General features: G+C 60.2%; 1 protein-coding gene across 1 annotated transcript in view; it reads left to right on the top strand.

Annotated features, from left to right (window-relative positions):
* Positions 1 to 17,733, top strand: part of LOC144948547 (syntaxin-binding protein 5-like) — a 95,665-nt gene extending 77,932 nt beyond the window's left edge. The window contains exons 28-36 of the mRNA XM_078878116.1: positions 1,131 to 1,196; positions 3,902 to 4,180; positions 5,664 to 5,912; positions 6,529 to 6,723; positions 7,223 to 7,469; positions 8,514 to 8,679; positions 9,098 to 9,209; positions 10,692 to 10,909; positions 12,022 to 17,733. Of these exons, the coding sequence (XP_078734242.1) occupies positions 1,131 to 1,196; positions 3,902 to 4,180; positions 5,664 to 5,912; positions 6,529 to 6,723; positions 7,223 to 7,469; positions 8,514 to 8,679; positions 9,098 to 9,209; positions 10,692 to 10,909; positions 12,022 to 12,063 (1,574 nt within the window). The 3' untranslated portion in view covers positions 12,064 to 17,733. The remainder of the gene's footprint in view (positions 1 to 1,130; positions 1,197 to 3,901; positions 4,181 to 5,663; positions 5,913 to 6,528; positions 6,724 to 7,222; positions 7,470 to 8,513; positions 8,680 to 9,097; positions 9,210 to 10,691; positions 10,910 to 12,021) is intronic.
* Positions 17,734 to 17,940: the final 207 nt, after the last annotated feature.

Here is a 17,940-nt window from a genome sequence, read left to right on the forward strand (position 1 = left end):
CGTGCCAACGTGTGTGCGTCTGTGTGTCTACGTGTGCCTGTGTGTGTGTCTGTGTGTGTGTATCTGTGTGTCTACGTGTGTGTGTCTGTGTGTCTACGTGTGTGTCTGTGTGTGTGTCTGTGTGCCTGCGTGTGTGTGTGTGTGTCTGTGTGCCTGCGTGTGTGTCTGTGTGCCTGCGTGTGTGCCTGTGTGTCTACGTGTGCCTGTGTGGGTGTCTGCGTGTGTGTGTCTGTGTGTCTACGTGTGTAAGTGATGTTGTGGGGGGCGGTCGTGTCGCGGTTAGCGCGCGCTGCGCTACGAACCCGACGACCCGCTCACTGCCAACACCAGTGATGATTATTTGAGCCGGTCCTGGGCCTCCCGTAGGTTGGCTCAGCCTCAAATGCGTACCTGGTGCAATGTGTAAAACATTGCCGCTAGGGAGATAAAGGCGGCCGGGCGTGGTGTTGGTCACCCACCCCCTCATGTGCTGTGCCGGCCAATAGGCGCTCGCTAACAGCACTTGCCCCAACAGTCTGTTGAGACTATACGGGGGATCTTTGTCTTGGTGAGTGATGTACATCTTTTTGTGACGTGTACATGTCTGTGTGTGATGTGTACATGTCTGTGTGATGTGTACATGTCTGTGTGTGATGTGCGCATGTCTGTGTGTGATGTGCACATGTCTGTGTGTGATGTGCACATGTCTGTGTGTGACGTGCACATGTCTGTGTGTGATGTGTACATGTCTGTGTGTGACGTGTACATGGTTGTGTGTGATGTGCGTGTAATGTATGGGTCTATGCGAGCGATGTGAGTGTCACATCCATACTGCATATCTAGAGTGGTGGTGCAGCGGTTAGCGCACTGCGCTTCAAACCTGGTGGCTAACATCAGCGGCGGCTAACATCAGTGGCGAATATTCGGTTAAAATTTTGGGCCTTAAATGAATAGATTGTGCGGTGTGGAGTAAACATCGCCACTGGGGAGACAAAGGCGGTTGGGCGTGGTGCTGGCCACCCACCCCCCCCCATGTGCTGTTTTGGCCTTCATAGGTGCTCGCTAACAGCACTTGCCCCAAAAGTTTATTCAGGTTTTGTACGTAAATATGTGTGTGCCTGTGTGTGCGTGTGCGTGCGTTTACGGTGCAGGTCTGGGTGAGATCACGGAGGGAGCCAGTGCCCAGGACAGCGAACGCTGCAAATCTCCCACGGCCGGTGAGATCATCTACTCCACAGACACACACGCCTCTACGTGAGACACACACGGATCACGTACACTCCGGCACGGACCCACGCTCTCACATCCGTACTCCCACGCGGGAGTGGGAGGGAGGGAGAGAGAGAGTGTGAGAGTGTGCGCCGCACAGAGACCACGTGTCGTCTTGCGTAACGAACGCGTTTCTCTCCGTGCAGGGGAGGTGTTTGAAGAAGACAAACCGTTCCCAAAACTGTTTGACATTGGTACGGTAATGGTGTGACCCCCCCCGCACCCCCCCTCCCCCCCGCCCCCCCTGTCCCCCGCCCCCAACTCGTGATATGTTTTCCTTTTATTTCTGCCTCGTTATCTCTGGGGTCCGAGTTCAGCTCCGCCGCTCGCTGTGACTCAAGGAGTCGCCCCCACCAAAAAGTTTTGGTGTTCAAATAAATAAATAAACGCCAAGGCACGAGCCGGCACCTGCCCAGAGCCCGGATTCGAGTCCAGGTTTCAGCCGCGTAACCACATGCTATTAAACCAGTATCTCATAGACTCGCGCAGAGACCTGTAGACTCGCACAGAAACCCGTAGACTCACACAGAGACCCGTAGACTCACACAGAGACCCGTAGACTCACACAGAGACCCGTAGACTCACACAGAGACCCGTAGACTCACACAGAGACCCGTAGACTCACACAGAGACCCGTAGACTCACACAGAGACCCGTAGACTCACACAGAGACCCGTAGTTTCACACAGAGACCCGTATACTCGCACAGAGACCCATAGACTCGCACAGCGAGACCCAAAGACTCACATAGACTGAGTCGTGGATTAAACTGGATTCCCAAGCACAGTGAGTCGATGGTCTCTGCCCGGTCACCAATGAATGCATAATAAACAAACAAAAAAACATCACATTTTAATTTGCTCAAATTGGCTAAATCTCAGCTCTGAGAATGAAAGCTATCGGCTTGACCGTCGTGCGACGAACATCGCTCTCATACGTCGAGCGTGTTGGGAAAGTGCTGCCCTCTACCGTGTGGACCAGATGTCATGGATCTCAAGATGTAGCTCTGTAACACCCGCTTCCGCGGGCCGTTCCCTGGCACGGACGGTCGCGCGCTGCTCCGCGGGTGGCGCGCTCGCGTTAAAACTTTTGAAAGTTACAACAGCAGCAACGGCAACAATAAAAAAATGCGAAAATAAAAAAATCTCGCCTAGATCTCGGAAGCTACGCAGGTTTACGCCCTGGCTAGTGCTCGGACGAGCTCCTCGTCCGCTGGCATTGCAGGGCTGCGCCTGTACCTCTTAACCGCTGCCACGTGGCACCCCCCATCTTTGTTCCAGTTCGAGGAAAGAGCCGGAGAGTGAAGTCTCCCAGCTCGGTGGCAGATTTAGGTAACATGCCCCCCCCCACCACCCTTCTATCCCACCCCCACCGCCCCCCCCCACCCCCCCCCCCCTCCCCTACTAATTGACACTAATCAAGGGTCTCGCTGTGCCACGCAGGGCAGCACCGCACTAACCAATCACGAGCCAATCGTACTAACGAGGAGCTGCGCGCTCTGATTGGCTGCCACTAATCCCGCCGCTGCTGCCGCCGCCACCGCCGCCGCCGCCGCCGTGATTCCTCTGCAGATGAGATGGGGGTGGGGGGGAATCGGGACGTGATGCCGTTACGCGTGGGGGACGGGGGGGGGGCTGAGGGTGTGCGGTGAGGGTGTGGCATGGGACTGGTGAGGTGGGTAAGCTGTGGCTAAGGTGCGGTGGCGGCGGGGGGTGTACGATCCACCGGTTGAGGTTGTGCAGTTCTTTGGTGTGGGGTGGTGAGGTGTGGGGTGGTGAGGTGTGGGGTGGTGAGGTGTGGGTGGCGTGGTTGTGCAGTGGGGGGGGGGGTCTATAACCACGCGGCTGTGATTTGTCACGTGATTTCCCTCCCAAATGGCGATGCCTGATCGCAGATCAGGATGGAATCCTTGCGTCCACCCCTCGTGTCCACCCCTCGCGTCCACCCCTCGCGTCCACCCCTCGCGCTCGGCTTGCGTTCTCTCTCACTAACCGCTCGGTGTGTTTGTGAAATGTCCCGCGCTTTGCAGGCTTCTCGATGCTCACGTTTCTCCATAAATTATTCAAGCGTTGCGGCGCTTTGAGAGCCCATAACGATGTGTGTGTGTGTGTGCGCGTTTGTCCGTGTGTCTGTCTGGCCGTCATAGGTGCTCGCTGAACAGCACTTGCTCCTCCAGTCTGTCAAGGCTATGTGGGAGATCTTTGTCAGTTGTCTTTCTGTCTGTCCGTCTGCGTCTTGTCTGCGTGTGTGTTTGTTTGTGTGTCCGTGCTTGTGAGAGTGCATCAATGAGTCACCGAGTCATCGAGTTAATGAGTCATCAATTCATCCAGTCATCAATTCACCGAGTCATCAATTCATCGAGTCATCGAGTCAATGAGGCATCGAGTCATCGAGTCAATGAGACATCAATTCATCGAGTCATCGAGTCAATGAGTCATCGATTCACCGAGTCATCGAGTTAATGAGACATCAATTAATCGAGTCAGGTCTGCGTCAGCTACACGTGAGCGCGTGCGTCAGATGCCGTGAGCCACAGCGCCACTCTGCTGCATTCCGCCCTGCACCATCTTGGCACCACCGCGCTCGCTCTGCCGCCGTGCTCACGCTGCCGCCGCGCCCGTGCCACGCTCCCCCTCCTCCCTGCGGCTCTCAGAGCAACCGGACGGCGGGACGGGCGCCACGAGCCCCGGCGGCGAGGCCGTGGCGGCGCCGTCGTGGGCCCCCTCGGCCCGCCGCCGCTTTTACAGCGCAGACGGCGCCGGCGGCACCGGCGGGCCGAGGTCGCGAGGCCGCGCCGGCGGGGGGTCCCGCGCGGGCGTTCGCGCCAAAACCCCGTCGACCTCCTCCTCCTCCCCGGCCGAGGCCTGGCCGCCCGGAACCAACGGAGACGCTGGCCCGGGCCTGGGCCTGGCGGTGACCTCCAACGCCCGCGGTGACGATCGCTGGATGTCGCGGACTCGAACTCTCGCGTGTGCCGGACCCCCCCCCCCCCCTCACCTCGTTGCTGCGTAGGGGCACAGTAACTAACGGGGCTCGGTTGGAGTGGGGTCGGTCGGGGGGGGTGCGGGCGAGCGGTTGAATCGGACGGATTCGGTATTTTACGCCCGTGCCGTCCGTCACGTGTTGTCCTCGTGACGACGGCTCGACCTCAACGCCGCGGGAGGCTTCGGCGTGGCCTCGTTGCCGCCCTCGGGGAAATCGGCCGGGAGGGAACCGCACGAATTGATGTGAGCGTCGACTCGACTTGGGAGACGGGAATAACAAACAAAAACCCCGGCGATAAAAGGCTCCCACCCACGGGCATCTCGGCCACGTGGGCGGAGGCGCCCCCCCTCCCCACCCCGCCCCGGTAGGGCCGCCACCCAATCCCCGTGGCCCCGCCGCGGCCTGCGGCGGTGCCGGCCGCCGCCGCTCGCCGATTGAACCCCTCCGAGGCCACCCGCGCGCCCGCGCCGGCGAGGCGTCGCGGGGACCGCGTGTTTCCTCCCAACCTGCGCGTTGAACGTCCGCAAAAGCCCAGACGCACGCGGCGGTTCTGACGGAGAGCCCCCCCCCCCCGCCCCGCGCTCCACTCCGACCGAGCCCCAGGGGAGTGCCCTTCCGATCGCTCGTGGTCGTCGCCGTTCCGTGTTTTCCGATCAGCCCTGGTTGTAGGTGTCCCGTGGTTTGGCTGTCGGTGTCGCTAATCGCCTTCGTGGTTTCCTGATCTGCCTGTGGCCGTCGCTGTCCCGTGGTTTCTGAATGTCCTACGTCCGTCGGTGTCTCGTCGTTGTCGGTCGTGGCCTGTGGTTGCTCCGTGGTTTCTAATCGCCCGTGGTTTCCCGATCTCCTGTGGTCGTACGTGTCCTGCGGCTATCCAGTCGCCTGTGGTTGACAATCTCCTGCGGCCTCCCGATTGCTTGTGGTCGTCGTCTTACCGTGGTTGCCGGTCGCCGTGTGGTTACTGTGGCCTCGCCGCTGTCGTCATTCGCCCTGCGGTTGTCGATGGGCCGTGTTGGTGTTGGCGTTGGTGGTGGTCGTCGTGGTTGTTGTCGGCTTGGTGCTCTCGAGTTCCGTGTTGTGTGAGCGCCCTCCTAACACCCTCCTTGCTTCTCCGTACTCTTCTGCTACGGCTGCTGCTGCTGCTGCTGCAACTTGTTGCCACTGTCCGGCGCCACCGCTGTGTGTCGGCTCTCCCCGTGCTGCCCCGCCCCCGCCCCCTTCTGTCCGCTCCCAAATGCTCACCGTCTTCTCTGCGTGTCTGCCCGCCCGTGCGCGCGCACGTGTGCGTGTGCGTGTCTGTGCGCATCTCTGCGTGCGCGCGCGTCTGTATGTGTGTGCGTACGTGCCCGTCTGTGCCTGCGTCTGCGCGTGCGTCCGTACGTGTGTGTGTGTGCGTGCGTGCGTGCGCACGTCTGCGCGTCGCTCGCCTGTAGAGAGCCGCGACAACTCGTTCAGCCGCTCGCGCTCGTCCAGCGTGTCGAGCATCGAGAAGGAGGCGCGCGAGGCCATCACGGCGCTCTGCTACGCCGACTCGTTCGGCTGTCGGGCGGCGGGGGGCAGCCCCTCGCCCTGCCTCTGGGTGGGCACCTCCCTGGGCACCGTCATGGGCATCCTGCTCACCCTGCCCTCCGCCTCGCCCGCAGAGGCGCGCCTCTCCCAGCCCGTCATCGTGTCGCCCAGCGGTGAGCGGCACGGCGCCCCGGGCATATCCGCATCATCATCATCACCATCGGCATCATCATCATCATGATCATCATTACCATCATCATTACCATCGGCATGATCATCATTACCATCATCACCATCATCATTACCATCGGCATCATCATCACTACCATCATCACCATCGGCATCATCATCATTACCATCATCATCATTACCATCATCACCATCAACACCATCATCATCATCACCATCGGCATCATCATCATTACCATCAACACCATCATCACCATCATCACCATCATCATCATCACCATCATCACCATCATCACCATCATCATTACCAACATCATTACCAACATCATCATCATCAGCAGCGTCAGTGTCGTCATCACGAGAATCATCAACCGCATCGGCGTTGCATTATTCTGCTTGTTTATTCGTTTGTTTACGATGGCGCTGCTTGCGCTGTTGGTGTCACCGCCGCCCGCCCGTGCTGGCACCGGTCGCCTCACCTCCGGTGCTGCCATTGCTGCCGCTGCCGGTGCAAACGCCGCTACCGCTACTGGAGTCCTCCGTCTCTCCGCTGGTTCCATTCCACCCTCCTCCCCCGCCCAATCCAACGGTGCGCCGCAGGCACGGTGTTCCGGCTGAAGGGCGCCATCATGCGGCTGGCGTTCCTGGGCTGCGACGGCTCCCTGACCCCGCCGCCGGCGGAGCCGTGGCGCGACCCCAACAGCGCCGAGGAGCGTGACGAGCGGGACGGGAGGATCTCGCGCAAGCGCCGGCCCGTCTCCGTGTCGCCGTCGCAGTCCGGGCCCGACCTGCCCGGTGAGTCGGTGCTCCCCGCGGTGCCGGCAACAGCAGCAGGAGCAGCAGCAGCAGCAGCAGGAGCAGCAGCAGCAGCAGCAGGAGCATGGATGGACCATGGAGACCATGGTCCATACGCACCCACGGTGGCGGATCAAGGAGGAGGCGATGATGGGGCGATCTGCCTACCCTTGAGATGGCGAATATTGATGTTTCATTGATATTGATCAGAGACAGTGCAGTGAATGTTTGTGTGAGTCTACAGGTCTCTGTGTGGTTCCCTGTCTGAGTCTACGTGTCTCTGCATGAGTCTACGGGTCTCTGCATGAGTCTCTGGGTCTCTGTGCGAGTCTCTGGGTCTCTATGCGAGTCTATGGGTCTCTGTGCGAGTCTATGGGTCTCTGTGCGAGTCTATGGGTCTACGTGCGAGTCTTTGGTGAAGCACGAATCAAACTGCTCGTCTTCTCCGCCGCTGTCATCATCGTCGTCATCGTCGTCATCATCGTCGTTGTCATTTCAGGTGGCGGCGGCGGCAGCGGGGGTGGGCCGGGAGGAGGCGTAGCGGGTGGCGGCCCCCAGGGCGAGCAGCAGTTCATGTTGCTGTGCTCGGAGAAGCAGGCCAAGGTGGTGTCGCTCCCGTCGCAGGCCGTGGCCTACAAGCACAGCATCACGGAGACGTCGTTCGTGCTGCGCGGCGACGCCGTGAGCCTGGGCGGCGCCGCCTGCCTCGCCGCGTTCTGCGCCCACGGCCACATCATGGCCTTCAGGTGGGGCCGCCGGGCACGGAGAGACAGAGAGGCACATGGAGAGAGAGGCGGAGCGAGAGAGGCACACGCGCACACACACACAAATGGGGAGAGAGGCAGAGAGAAGGAGACGCAGGCGGGAAGGGAGGTGGAGAAAGAGGCACAAATGGGGAGAGAGCAGAGGTTGCAACCGGGTACCCGATACCCGTACCCTACCCGATACCCAACTACCCGTACCCCGGCCGGGTACGGGTACCCGTTTGCGACCCTGGTGCGGCCGGGTACGGGTACGGGTAGACCGTGAGTCACTGGTGAGTAACCGTTTGTCACTCATTTCCCAACGTCTTGTCTCTTCTCGCAATTCAAGTTCCTAGAATCAACCCACCCACGCCTGCAACATGGCTTCATCCCAGAGGTCGCAATCGGGTACCCGATACCCGTACCCTACCCGTACCCGGCCGGGTACCCGGCCGGGTATGGGTAGGGTACGGGTACGGCCGGATACGGGTACCCGTTTGCGACCCTGGTGCGGCCGGGTACGGGTAAGGAATCAAAACCCGTTTGCGACCTCTGGGAGAGAGACAGAGAGAGGCAGACAAACGGGGTGCTAAGGAGGGGGACTGACCGCCGGTGGCGAGTGAGCCGGAGTGGATCGCCGAGTGGCCACGTGCTGTTTGGTGAAGAGACACGGGCCTGGCCCGGGGCACTCCGGCGCTGGATTATATCCCAGTACCCCGAGGACACAGTCGGCACCGTGCGTGCGTGCGGCAGTGTAGCGGTTAGCGCGACGCTGCGCTACGAACCCGCTGACCCGAGTTCCATTCCCGCTGGCGATTATCCGAACCGGTCTTGGGCCTCCCCCCTAGCTCGACTCGGCCTCAAATGAGTACCTGGTGTGTAAAAACATCGCCATTGGGGAGACAAAGGCGGCCGGGCGTGGCGTTGGCCACCCACCCCGTCGTGCGCCGTGCCGTCCTTCAATAGGTGCTGTTACTCGCTAACAGCACTTGCCCCCTATAGCCTGCTAATGCTATACGGGGGACCTTTATGTGTCTTCCCGCGCAGCCTGCCGAGCCTGCGGCCGCTGCTGGACGTGAACTACCTGCCGGTGACGGACATGAGGATAGCGCGCACCTTCTGCTTCGCCAACGAGGGCCAGGCGCTCTACATGAGCTCCCCCACCGAGATCCAGCGGCTGACCTGCAGCCAGGACATGTGCGAGAACCTGCAGGTGCGGCCACGCACGCACAACAACAACAACAACCGCCGCCGTGCGGCGCTAAGTGGCGGTGACGCCACCAAGGGGCGAGTGCCAGGCTAGGTGCGCTTTAGGGCCACGTCAAGTTTCGAAGGCTCGCCGCTTGCAGGTCACGGTGACAGACCCAGGTGCGACGGGGTTGACTGGCCGAGGCGACTGGCAGATGCACGCACGCACTCACTCACGCTGGCACACGATCACGTACGCACTGACAATTACGCACTCACGAATCGCACGCGCACATTCTCTCACCGGTGCCGGTGAGTATGGGTGAGTGTTGGTGAGTGTTAGCGAGTGTTGGTGAGTGTTGGTGAGTATGGGTGAGTGTAGGTGTGTGTTAGCGAGTATTAGTGAGTATGGGTGAGTGATGCAGGACCCCCTCCCCTTGCAGGAGATGTTGGGGGAGCTCTTCACCCCCGTGGACACCCCCGAGGCTCCCAACCGTGGGTTCTTCAAGGGGCTCTTCGGGGGCAGCGCCCCCTCTGTGGACCGCGAGGAGCTCTGTGAGTCTGGGGGGGGGGGGGGGGGACAGCGGAGGTGGGGGGCGGGGGTGGCGCTGGCTGAGAGGGGGGCGCAAGCAGTGGTTCGGTGCACGCACGCACACGGAGTGTGTAGCTCGTACTATGTGTGTGTGGGTGTTGCGGGGAGCGGTGGTGCAGCGATTAGCGCCACGCTGCGCTACGAACCCGGCGACACGGGTTCGATTCCCGCTCACGGCCAACACCAGTGACGATTATCTGAACCGGTCCCGGGCCTCCCCTAGGTCGACTCAGCCTCAAATGAGTACCTGGTGCGGTGTGTAAACATTGCTACCTAGGGAGACAAAGGCGGTCTGGCGTGGTGCTGGCCACCCACCCCCTCGTGTACCGTTCCGGCCTTAATAGGTGCTCGCTAACAGCACTTGCCCCTACAGTCTGGTAAGGCTATACGGGGGATCTTTGGTCTTTGTGTGTGTGTGTACGTTGGTGTGGGTGGCCGTGCACGGCGTGCGAGCGGTGACGCGTCGGTCGGCGCGCTACGCGACGAGTTCCCCGGGCGCCGACAGCATCAGCGGCGAGCATCCGACAGCAGTCGCGGGATCCCCCGTGGTCGGCTCGGCCTTAAAGCCAGGACCCCGGTGCAGAGAGTGAACTTCGGCACCAGGAAGACAAAGGCGGCCGGGCGCGGTGCTAGCCACACCCGCCCCCTTCGCGTCGCCGCAAGAGCCTTAATGGTTGCTCGCTAACCACCGAAATTCTGTGTCGGGGAGAAACATCGTTTGTCTTTGTTTCCCACCTGCCCCCCCCTCTCTCTCCGCCCCCCCCCCTTCCTTCTCCGCCTCCCTCTCTCCACTGCCCCCCCTCTCCGCCCCCCCCCCCTCTCCGCCTCCCCCCCTCTCCGCCTCCCCCCCCCCTCTCCGCCTCCCTCTCTCCACTGCCCCCCCTCTCCGCCTCCCCCCCCCCTCTTCGCCCCCCCCCCCTCTCCGCCTCCCCCTCTCCGCCTCCCCCCCCCTCTCCGCCCCCCCCTCTCCGCCTCCCCCCCCCCCCTCTCCGCCCCCCCCCTCTCCGCCCCCCCCCTCTCCGCCCCCCCCTCTCCGCCTCCCCCTCTCCGCCTCCCCCCCTCTCCACTGCCCCCCCTCTCCGCCTCCCCCCCCTCTCCGCCTCCCCCTCTCCGCCTCTCCCCCTCTCCACTGCCCCCCCTCTCCGCCTCCCTCCCCTCTCCGCCTCCCCCCCTCTCCACTGCCCCCCTCTCCGCTTCCCCCTCTCCGCCTCCCCCCCCTCTCCGCCTCCCCCTCTCCGCCTCCCCCCCTCTCCACTGCCCCCCCTCTCCGCCTCTCCCCCTCTCCACTGCCCCCCCTCTCCACTGCCTCCCCCCCACCGCCTCCCCCCCTCTCCGCCTCCCTCCCCTCTCCGCCTCCCCCCCTCTCCACTGCCTCCCCCCCACCGCCTCCCCCCCTCCGCCTCTCTCCACCTCCCCCCCTCTCCGCCCCCCCCACCTCTCCGTAGTTGGCGAGACGGCGGGCAAGGCATCGCGGAGCCTGGCGCAGCACATCCCGGGCTCGGGCAGCGTGGAGGGGGTGCGCGGCGCCGCCACCGGCGTAGCGGCCGACCTGGCGCGGGCGCGGCTGGCGCTGGACGAGCGTGGCCAGCGGCTCGGCGAGCTGGAGGACCGCACGGCCGCCATGCTGGCCAGCGCCGATACCTTCTCCAAGCACGCGCATGACGTGAGCGCCGCACTACCGCCGCCGTCGTCGTCGTCGCCGTCATCGTCGTGGTCACCGTCGTGGTCATTGTCATGGTCGCCATCATGGTCACCGGCATCGTCATCATCATCGCCATCATTTTTATCGCCACCACCATCATCGCCATCATTATCATCGCCATCATTATCGCCATCATTATCGCCATCATTATCACCATCATCATCGCCATCATCATCGCCATCATTATCATCACCATCATCACCATCATCTTTGGCTTCATCGTCACCATCATTGTCGCCATCATCATCGCCATCATTATCGCCATCATCATCGCCATCATTATCGCCATCATTATCATCACCATCATCACCATCATCTTTGGCTTCATCGTCACCATCATTGTCGCCATCATTATCGCCATCATTATCATCACCATCATCACCATCATCTTTGGCTTCATCGTCACCATCATTGTCGCCATCATTATCGCCATCATTATCGCCATCATTATCATCACCATCATCACCATCATCTTTGGCTTCATCGTCACCATCATTGTCGCCATCATCATCGCCATCACCGCCATCACCAGCAAGGCCCACGGATTTTTATTTAGTTTCTTAACACATTTGCTGACCACAGGCCTGAAGGCCAAAACATTGTAAGTGTCCAGCGACAAGCAGCACGATTCAAATTGTAAGACAGGAGAGTTACAGAGCAATTCTAAATGGTCCACGCTCACGGCACCTACCCCAACGGCCCGTATGGCTATAGGACGTGATCTCTGTATCTTGCTTGTCACTATGTACATGTTCGCCTTGTGTCTGTGTCTGCGTGCCTCTCAAACACACGGGGAGCAGTATGGCAGCGGTTAGGCTGCACTACGAACCCAGTGACCCGAGCTTGATTCCTGCTCAGGCCCAACACCGGCAAAAAATTATCTCAACTGGTCCTGAGCCTCCCCGAGGTCGACCACTAGGGAGACAAAGGCGGCCGGGCGCGGTGCTAGCCACCCGCCCCCTCGTGTGCCGCGCCGGCCTTCATAAGTGGTGCTCTCTTAACAACGCTTGTCCCAACAGTCCGTTGAGGCTATACGGGGCTATCTTTGTCTTTGTGTGTTTGTGTGTGTACAGCTCATGCTCAAGTACAAGGATAAGAAGTGGTACCAGTTCTGAGGACTAACACCGTCCCAGCAGCCCAACTCCCTCGATCCGGCGGTTGAGACTGAGCGGTCACGTGGTGGTGCCATACCCTGGCCTTGCCCTCTGGCCTTGCCCCCCCCGGCCATGCCCCCCCCCCCCCCCGGTCATACCCCCCATGGATTGGGGCAAGCACCGGGAATCGCGTGTCGCTCCGAGCCAGCCCGCACGCCGCAACCGCCCCTGCCGCGTCGTACACACTCACGCGCGCACACGCACGCACGCACGCACGCGTATACACACACGCACGCGTATACACACACGCACACGTATACACACAAATGCGCACGCACGCACGTGTATACACACACATGCGCGCACCACCGCACCGTGTACACGCACACGCGTCACGTACACGCGGCTAGACACACGCACGCGTGTCGGACGCACGCACGCGCGTGCGGGAAAACGACGACACGACGACCAAAAGGTAATCTACGAATGTTGGCTCGATAATCAGACTAAGTTATTCTTCTATGCCTTATGTTGTGAGGGTTATGTTTTTCACACGATCGGCGTGTGTTCACTGTGTGTGTGTGCCGTGGTGGTGGTGGTGGTGGCGGCGGTGGTGGGAGGGCGCAGAACTGCAGTTGGTGTTTCACAGATCCCGCAAACGCTGCACGCAAGCAAATCCAGAGGCGTGGGGGGGGAGCTGGAGAGGGTTTAAGTTGAGCCGCTGCACAACCACGTTTCAGTGTCCACCACTTGTCCACCGTGAGCTTGCGGCTCCTGCGAGTCGCGTGCGAACCCGACGCGCTCCACTCCGCACAGCGAGCAGCACCCCACAGAGTATTTGATGAGACATTAAAAGCCTTGGCTGGGTGGCAGCAACGGCAGCAGCTGCCACCATCAGGAAGGGGGGGGGGTGGGGTGCCCCCCTTTCACTCACCCTCTTTAAATGTCTACCCCCCCCCCCCAATCCCCTTCGCTAGTCTGAGAACCGTGACGATGTTTCCGCTGCTCTCCGCTGTTTGCGTTCAGCAGTTTCCAATCCCAGTTGGCACCTCCTGGTCCTCCTCCATCGCCATCATCGTTGTCGGCATCAAACGCACCCATCACCTCGCCGCGTCCCCCAACAGGGGACAGAGCCCCCCCCCCCTTTGTTCTGACCCTTCTCACTGGGGGTCACGCCCCCCCCCCCCCGCACGCCGCCCTACCCCCTTGCCGAGACCCCAGTTCGTTCCTCCTGCCCCCCCCCCCGTGAGAGGGTTACGGGGCGATGAAGAACGCCATGAGTCCCCCAATGCCGTTACGAGTGTCGGTGTGTGTGTTTTCAGGGTGTGTTGTGTCTGGCTGTGTGTGTCGCGTGTCTACCTTTGAGTTGGTGTAGGTGTCCGTCCGTGGGGTGGGGTGTGCGTTCGTGCGTCTGCTTGTGTCCTGTCGCGCGCGTGTATGTATGTGTGTTTTTCGACGCGTGTGTCGTGTCTGTGCGCGTCCACGTGCGCTCATTTGGCAGCGCGTCTGCCCGTGTGCCACAACCGTGCTGTTCCTGCGTCTCGCGGCGGCCTGCGCGTGCTCCTGTCCGTGGCTCTCCGCCTGTGGACGTGTTCACGCGTTGTGCGTGCACGCGTCAACCTGTGCGCTCGTTCACCCGCCGGTCCGTCCTGTGTTGCGTACACGTGTGCGTGAGGGGGTGTGTGTGCGCGTGGTGGTGGTGGTTGTGCCCGCCTGTGCGTGCACGTGCGTGCACGTGTGTGTGAGGGTGTGTGTGCGCGTGGTGGTGGTGGTGGTTGTGCCCGCCTGTGCGTACACGTGTGTGTGGGGGGGGTGTGCGTGCGCGCGTGGTGGTGGTGGCTGTGCCTGCCTGTGCGTGTGGCTCGGTTATCGCGAGTGATGTGGAAGGAGGAGGGGGGGAAAGGAGGAGCGGGGTGTCTCGTGAGGCTGTAGTTCTCGGAATGCAAATCCTTTTGGTATGGGGGATGGGGGAAGGGGAGGAGGGGTGGTGGTGTGGGGTGAATTAATTAATTAGCGAAAGACGGTAGCATAAAGTGACCACTCCCCCACCCCCACTCGACAGGAGTACGTTGCTCGAGTGTGGCACGCGGTGAACGCGGTGCAATCGTCGCATCCACTGTTAGATGAAAGCATCGCCCGTGCCATAGTCACACGTGTTCTGTCCACCGTTCGATGAAGGCATCACCAATGACATTGCCGCACGTGTTCTGTCCACTGTTGGATGAAAGCATCGGCCACCTCACACGATCATCGTACGGCAAGCAGGATGAGCCGTCGTCATCTGCGTCGCAGCAGCGTCATCAGTCATCGTCACTCGAGCGGTGCCTATCTCCAACACTGCCCACACCGTCTCGTGATTCGGGGGCCACGTGAACACACAACAACAACAACCGCCGTTCACCACTTAGCGGCGGTGATGTCATCACGGTGCTTGTGCCAGGCTAGGTACACTTTGGGGCCACGCAAGGTTGTCGAAGGCCCGCTGGCAGGAGGTGGTCACGGACGCAGATCCTGGTGCCACGGGTTGACTGACTGCGATGGCTGGCAGACGCGCACCAGCTGTGCCCCCCCCCACACACCCCCCTCCACTGTGCCAAACTTCCTGCCACAACCACCAGCATCATTGTCGCCATCGTCACCTTGAGAGGACGGCTCCACTTGCTGTTGGCACCACCACCACCACTACCACCCCCACCACCGTCATCGTTTAACCATCATCACTCTGAAGAGGTGCTGAGCTCTCCCCCGCCACCCACCCACGCGTGTCACTCCACTGCTTTGAGTGCAATATTATTGCGACGATCGTGATGCATTGGCGACAGGCGAGATGAAAAGGGGGGGGGCGACAATATATGTATAGAAATTAAAACGCGTGAAAAATAAATAACGGTACATGTAACAAATTTAAACTTTCAAGGATACAAACGATGGGGGGGGGGGTCATAATAAAAACGATTGCATGTTGTATAGAAGATTCACCGCAATGGATTCCCCACTAAGTCAAGGTTTCTCTCTATGTACGTATGTATAGCGTGGAAGAGTAGGCCAATTACCCTCTCAAGAGAGAGGGCTGTCTGCAGAGCTCCTTCTCGCGGAGGCCCATCCGCCAGCAGTGACGTGAGCGGGGCCCCATTGCAGGGCTGCGCTTTTATCCCCTAGCGTGCTGATTGTGTTCGCGCCACGTGGCCGGGCTCCAGGGCTGCGCCATCAAAGCCGCTCGGCTTGACAACCTGGTTCGACTCCTGGGTCTGACAGTTACCCACTACCCCCCCCCCCCCAGTCTTGACGGAACCCCCTTTCGGGACCCCTGAAACTCACCCCCCCCCCCACACACACATCTCCATCAAAAAACATGTACAGGGGATATCCATCCACTATTACTTATTGGATGCGTCCATCAACCCTTGCCAGCGATTTGATTACATTCCCCAATTATTTGATTCAAGGATGTCTATGGGGTTTTTTTTTACATCGTGGTGAATATAGCGCCCTCCAGCGGCTGCAGGGTTGAAGCGGTGCCATTCCGCACACCCTAAACGAATTGGGGATGTCTGGCCCAAAGCCATTGAGAATTGGAGGAGGTGGTGGGAGGGTACCTGGGGGGGTACCCTGTTCAGTCCCCTGTTTGTAGGGGTCCAAGCACAAATACACACCGACCCGTCAAACCTGGCTTTTGCCCCCCCCCCCCCCTCTCTCCCTCATACCAGTGTTAATATATTGTCTCTGTACAGGAGCCTAATTTCTCATGGAATATTTTTCGGAGCTCAGCCCCGGACGGCTCCTGCTGAAATTAAGCCCCGCTGTATACTTCACCAGCGGCGGCTGCCCGTGTATGGGGAGCCGTAGCAGGCGGCGCACACACCCATATATCTGTAATCACTGCTCCGCCATCCTCTTCAAAAAAGACTCGCGTGGTGCGTGTGTAGACTACCGAGTCGCGGTGTGTGTGTGAAGGCTACCAAGCCACGTGGTCCACGTGTAGACTTTGGGGCCACGTGGTCAACATTTCGACTACGGTGCCACGTGGTCCACCCTATGATGTCATCGTTATCCAAATATCTCACTCCGGCACGAGCCCAACGTGACGGGCCCCCCAGCCCCCCCATCTGCTCACACAACCACTCTTACATCTTCCGCTGCTTGCCATCGCCGCCGATGGCTCGCCTTGCTCACCGGGTGAGAGGCGATTTGCGATACGAATCTCCCCGGCGGATCCGCTGCTCCGTTAACGTCCTCGGAATAGCTCACCTGAGTTGCAATTTATTTCGGGAGTTTGTGGGCCACGGCCGAGGAGGAGTGAGGCCGATTGAGGCCCAAGCCCGGCTTGTCGGCGCTGTATTATACAGGAGGATGATGATGATGCTGCTGCAGCTCGCTCGTTCTCGCCGTGCGCTGTATTTTGCCAGGTCCTCCCGTGGTATTTAAGCCGTCACGAAATCGCGCGCTACCTTTCAGTGCGATGTACATAACGCATTGGGCAAAGAGACGCGGTCTACAGTAATAACTCTTGAGAAATAATAATAATAATAACATTGACGACGATGATGATGATGCCGGTTACGCTTCACTCTCGCCCTCCACTCCCTGTCGAGGCGTCATTTTTTTTGTACTGTGCTGTTGTTAGAAGAGACGCCACGAGCATCTCCGTCTATCTTTCTCTGTCGTTGTCCTCCACATCTTTTATCTCTCGATCTCTTAAGATCTCCCCCCCTGTGTCTTGCCACCCCGATATCTCTGCTGACCAAATCCCAGATACATATAAAATCTCGCGCGCCCATCTCCTTTCTCCGGTCGCTCTTCAAATATCCCTGTCCACCACTCCCCCTCGCTCTCTGCCCGCTCATCTCCTCCCCCAATCACTCATTGCTTTGTTTCCCTCCTCACCCCTCTCTTCTTCCCAACTCAACCTCGTTACCCTCTCTCCAGCCTTCATCTCTCTCTCCCTCCCTGTTACCTATCTCCTCTCGACCCCCCCCCCTTCCATTACCCCGGCTCCCCCCTTCCTTGCACCCCACTGGGGTAGGCATCGAGTGTGCATCAGCCCACGCTACAAAGAGGAAGGGAGGGCAGATTGGAGAGGGGTGGAGGGCAAATCAATCCTTGCACCATGGCACGTGCCAAGCGCGCTTCGTCGCTGCTGTACCCGCATCTCCAGCCGTGCCCCCCCCCAGCCCAGCCCCCGTCTCTCCCCGTTCATATCTCCCTCTGTCCACCCCCGTCTATCCACACCCCCTCTATCCTACCGTTCTCAATCTCTCTCTCATGCTCGCCTCCTCTCGCCCATCATCGCCTCCCGATGCGATCATGCAGGTGAGATGAGAGCTGAGAACAGGACGACTCTGGCTCACTCACGGGAGACATGGGGGTCAAAGAGATGCAAAGGTTCAGGGAGCAGGGGTGAAACGGACATTGCTTCTCCCCTCGCTGCTGCTCCCATTTTGTTGAGTGTCCCCCCCCCCATATCCCCTCCTCTCTCTCTCTCCACACCTGTCCCCCACACCTGCCCCCCTCACCTGTCCCCCTCACCCGTGCTCCCACGTCCACCCACAGTCCCCTCGCCTCGTGTGTCCCCCGTTAAATATTCCTCCAACCTCCACAGAACCGCGTCGGGATTGAACCCGGAAAGCCCTTAGGTCTGGGGCGATGGTTTCGTCTGTAACTGAGATGCGCGGAGGAATAAAAGTGCGTGGAGACACCAGAGGTGTGGACTCGAGTCATGTGACTTGGACTCGAGTCAGACTCGAGTCATGAATTTGATGACTTGCGACTCGACTTGGACTTGCATAACAATGACTTTGTCCCACCTCTGGGAGACACTGAGGCGAGCCTTGCCTGCTTGTGTGTGTCGCGTCCCCGCTATAATACAGGGCAGAGGAGCGACGCTCACAACAACGAGCG

This window comes from Lampetra fluviatilis, chromosome 50, assembly GCF_964198595.1.
Source record: "Lampetra fluviatilis chromosome 50, kcLamFluv1.1, whole genome shotgun sequence".
In the NCBI taxonomy this organism is placed as follows: Eukaryota; Metazoa; Chordata; class Hyperoartia; order Petromyzontiformes; family Petromyzontidae; genus Lampetra; species Lampetra fluviatilis.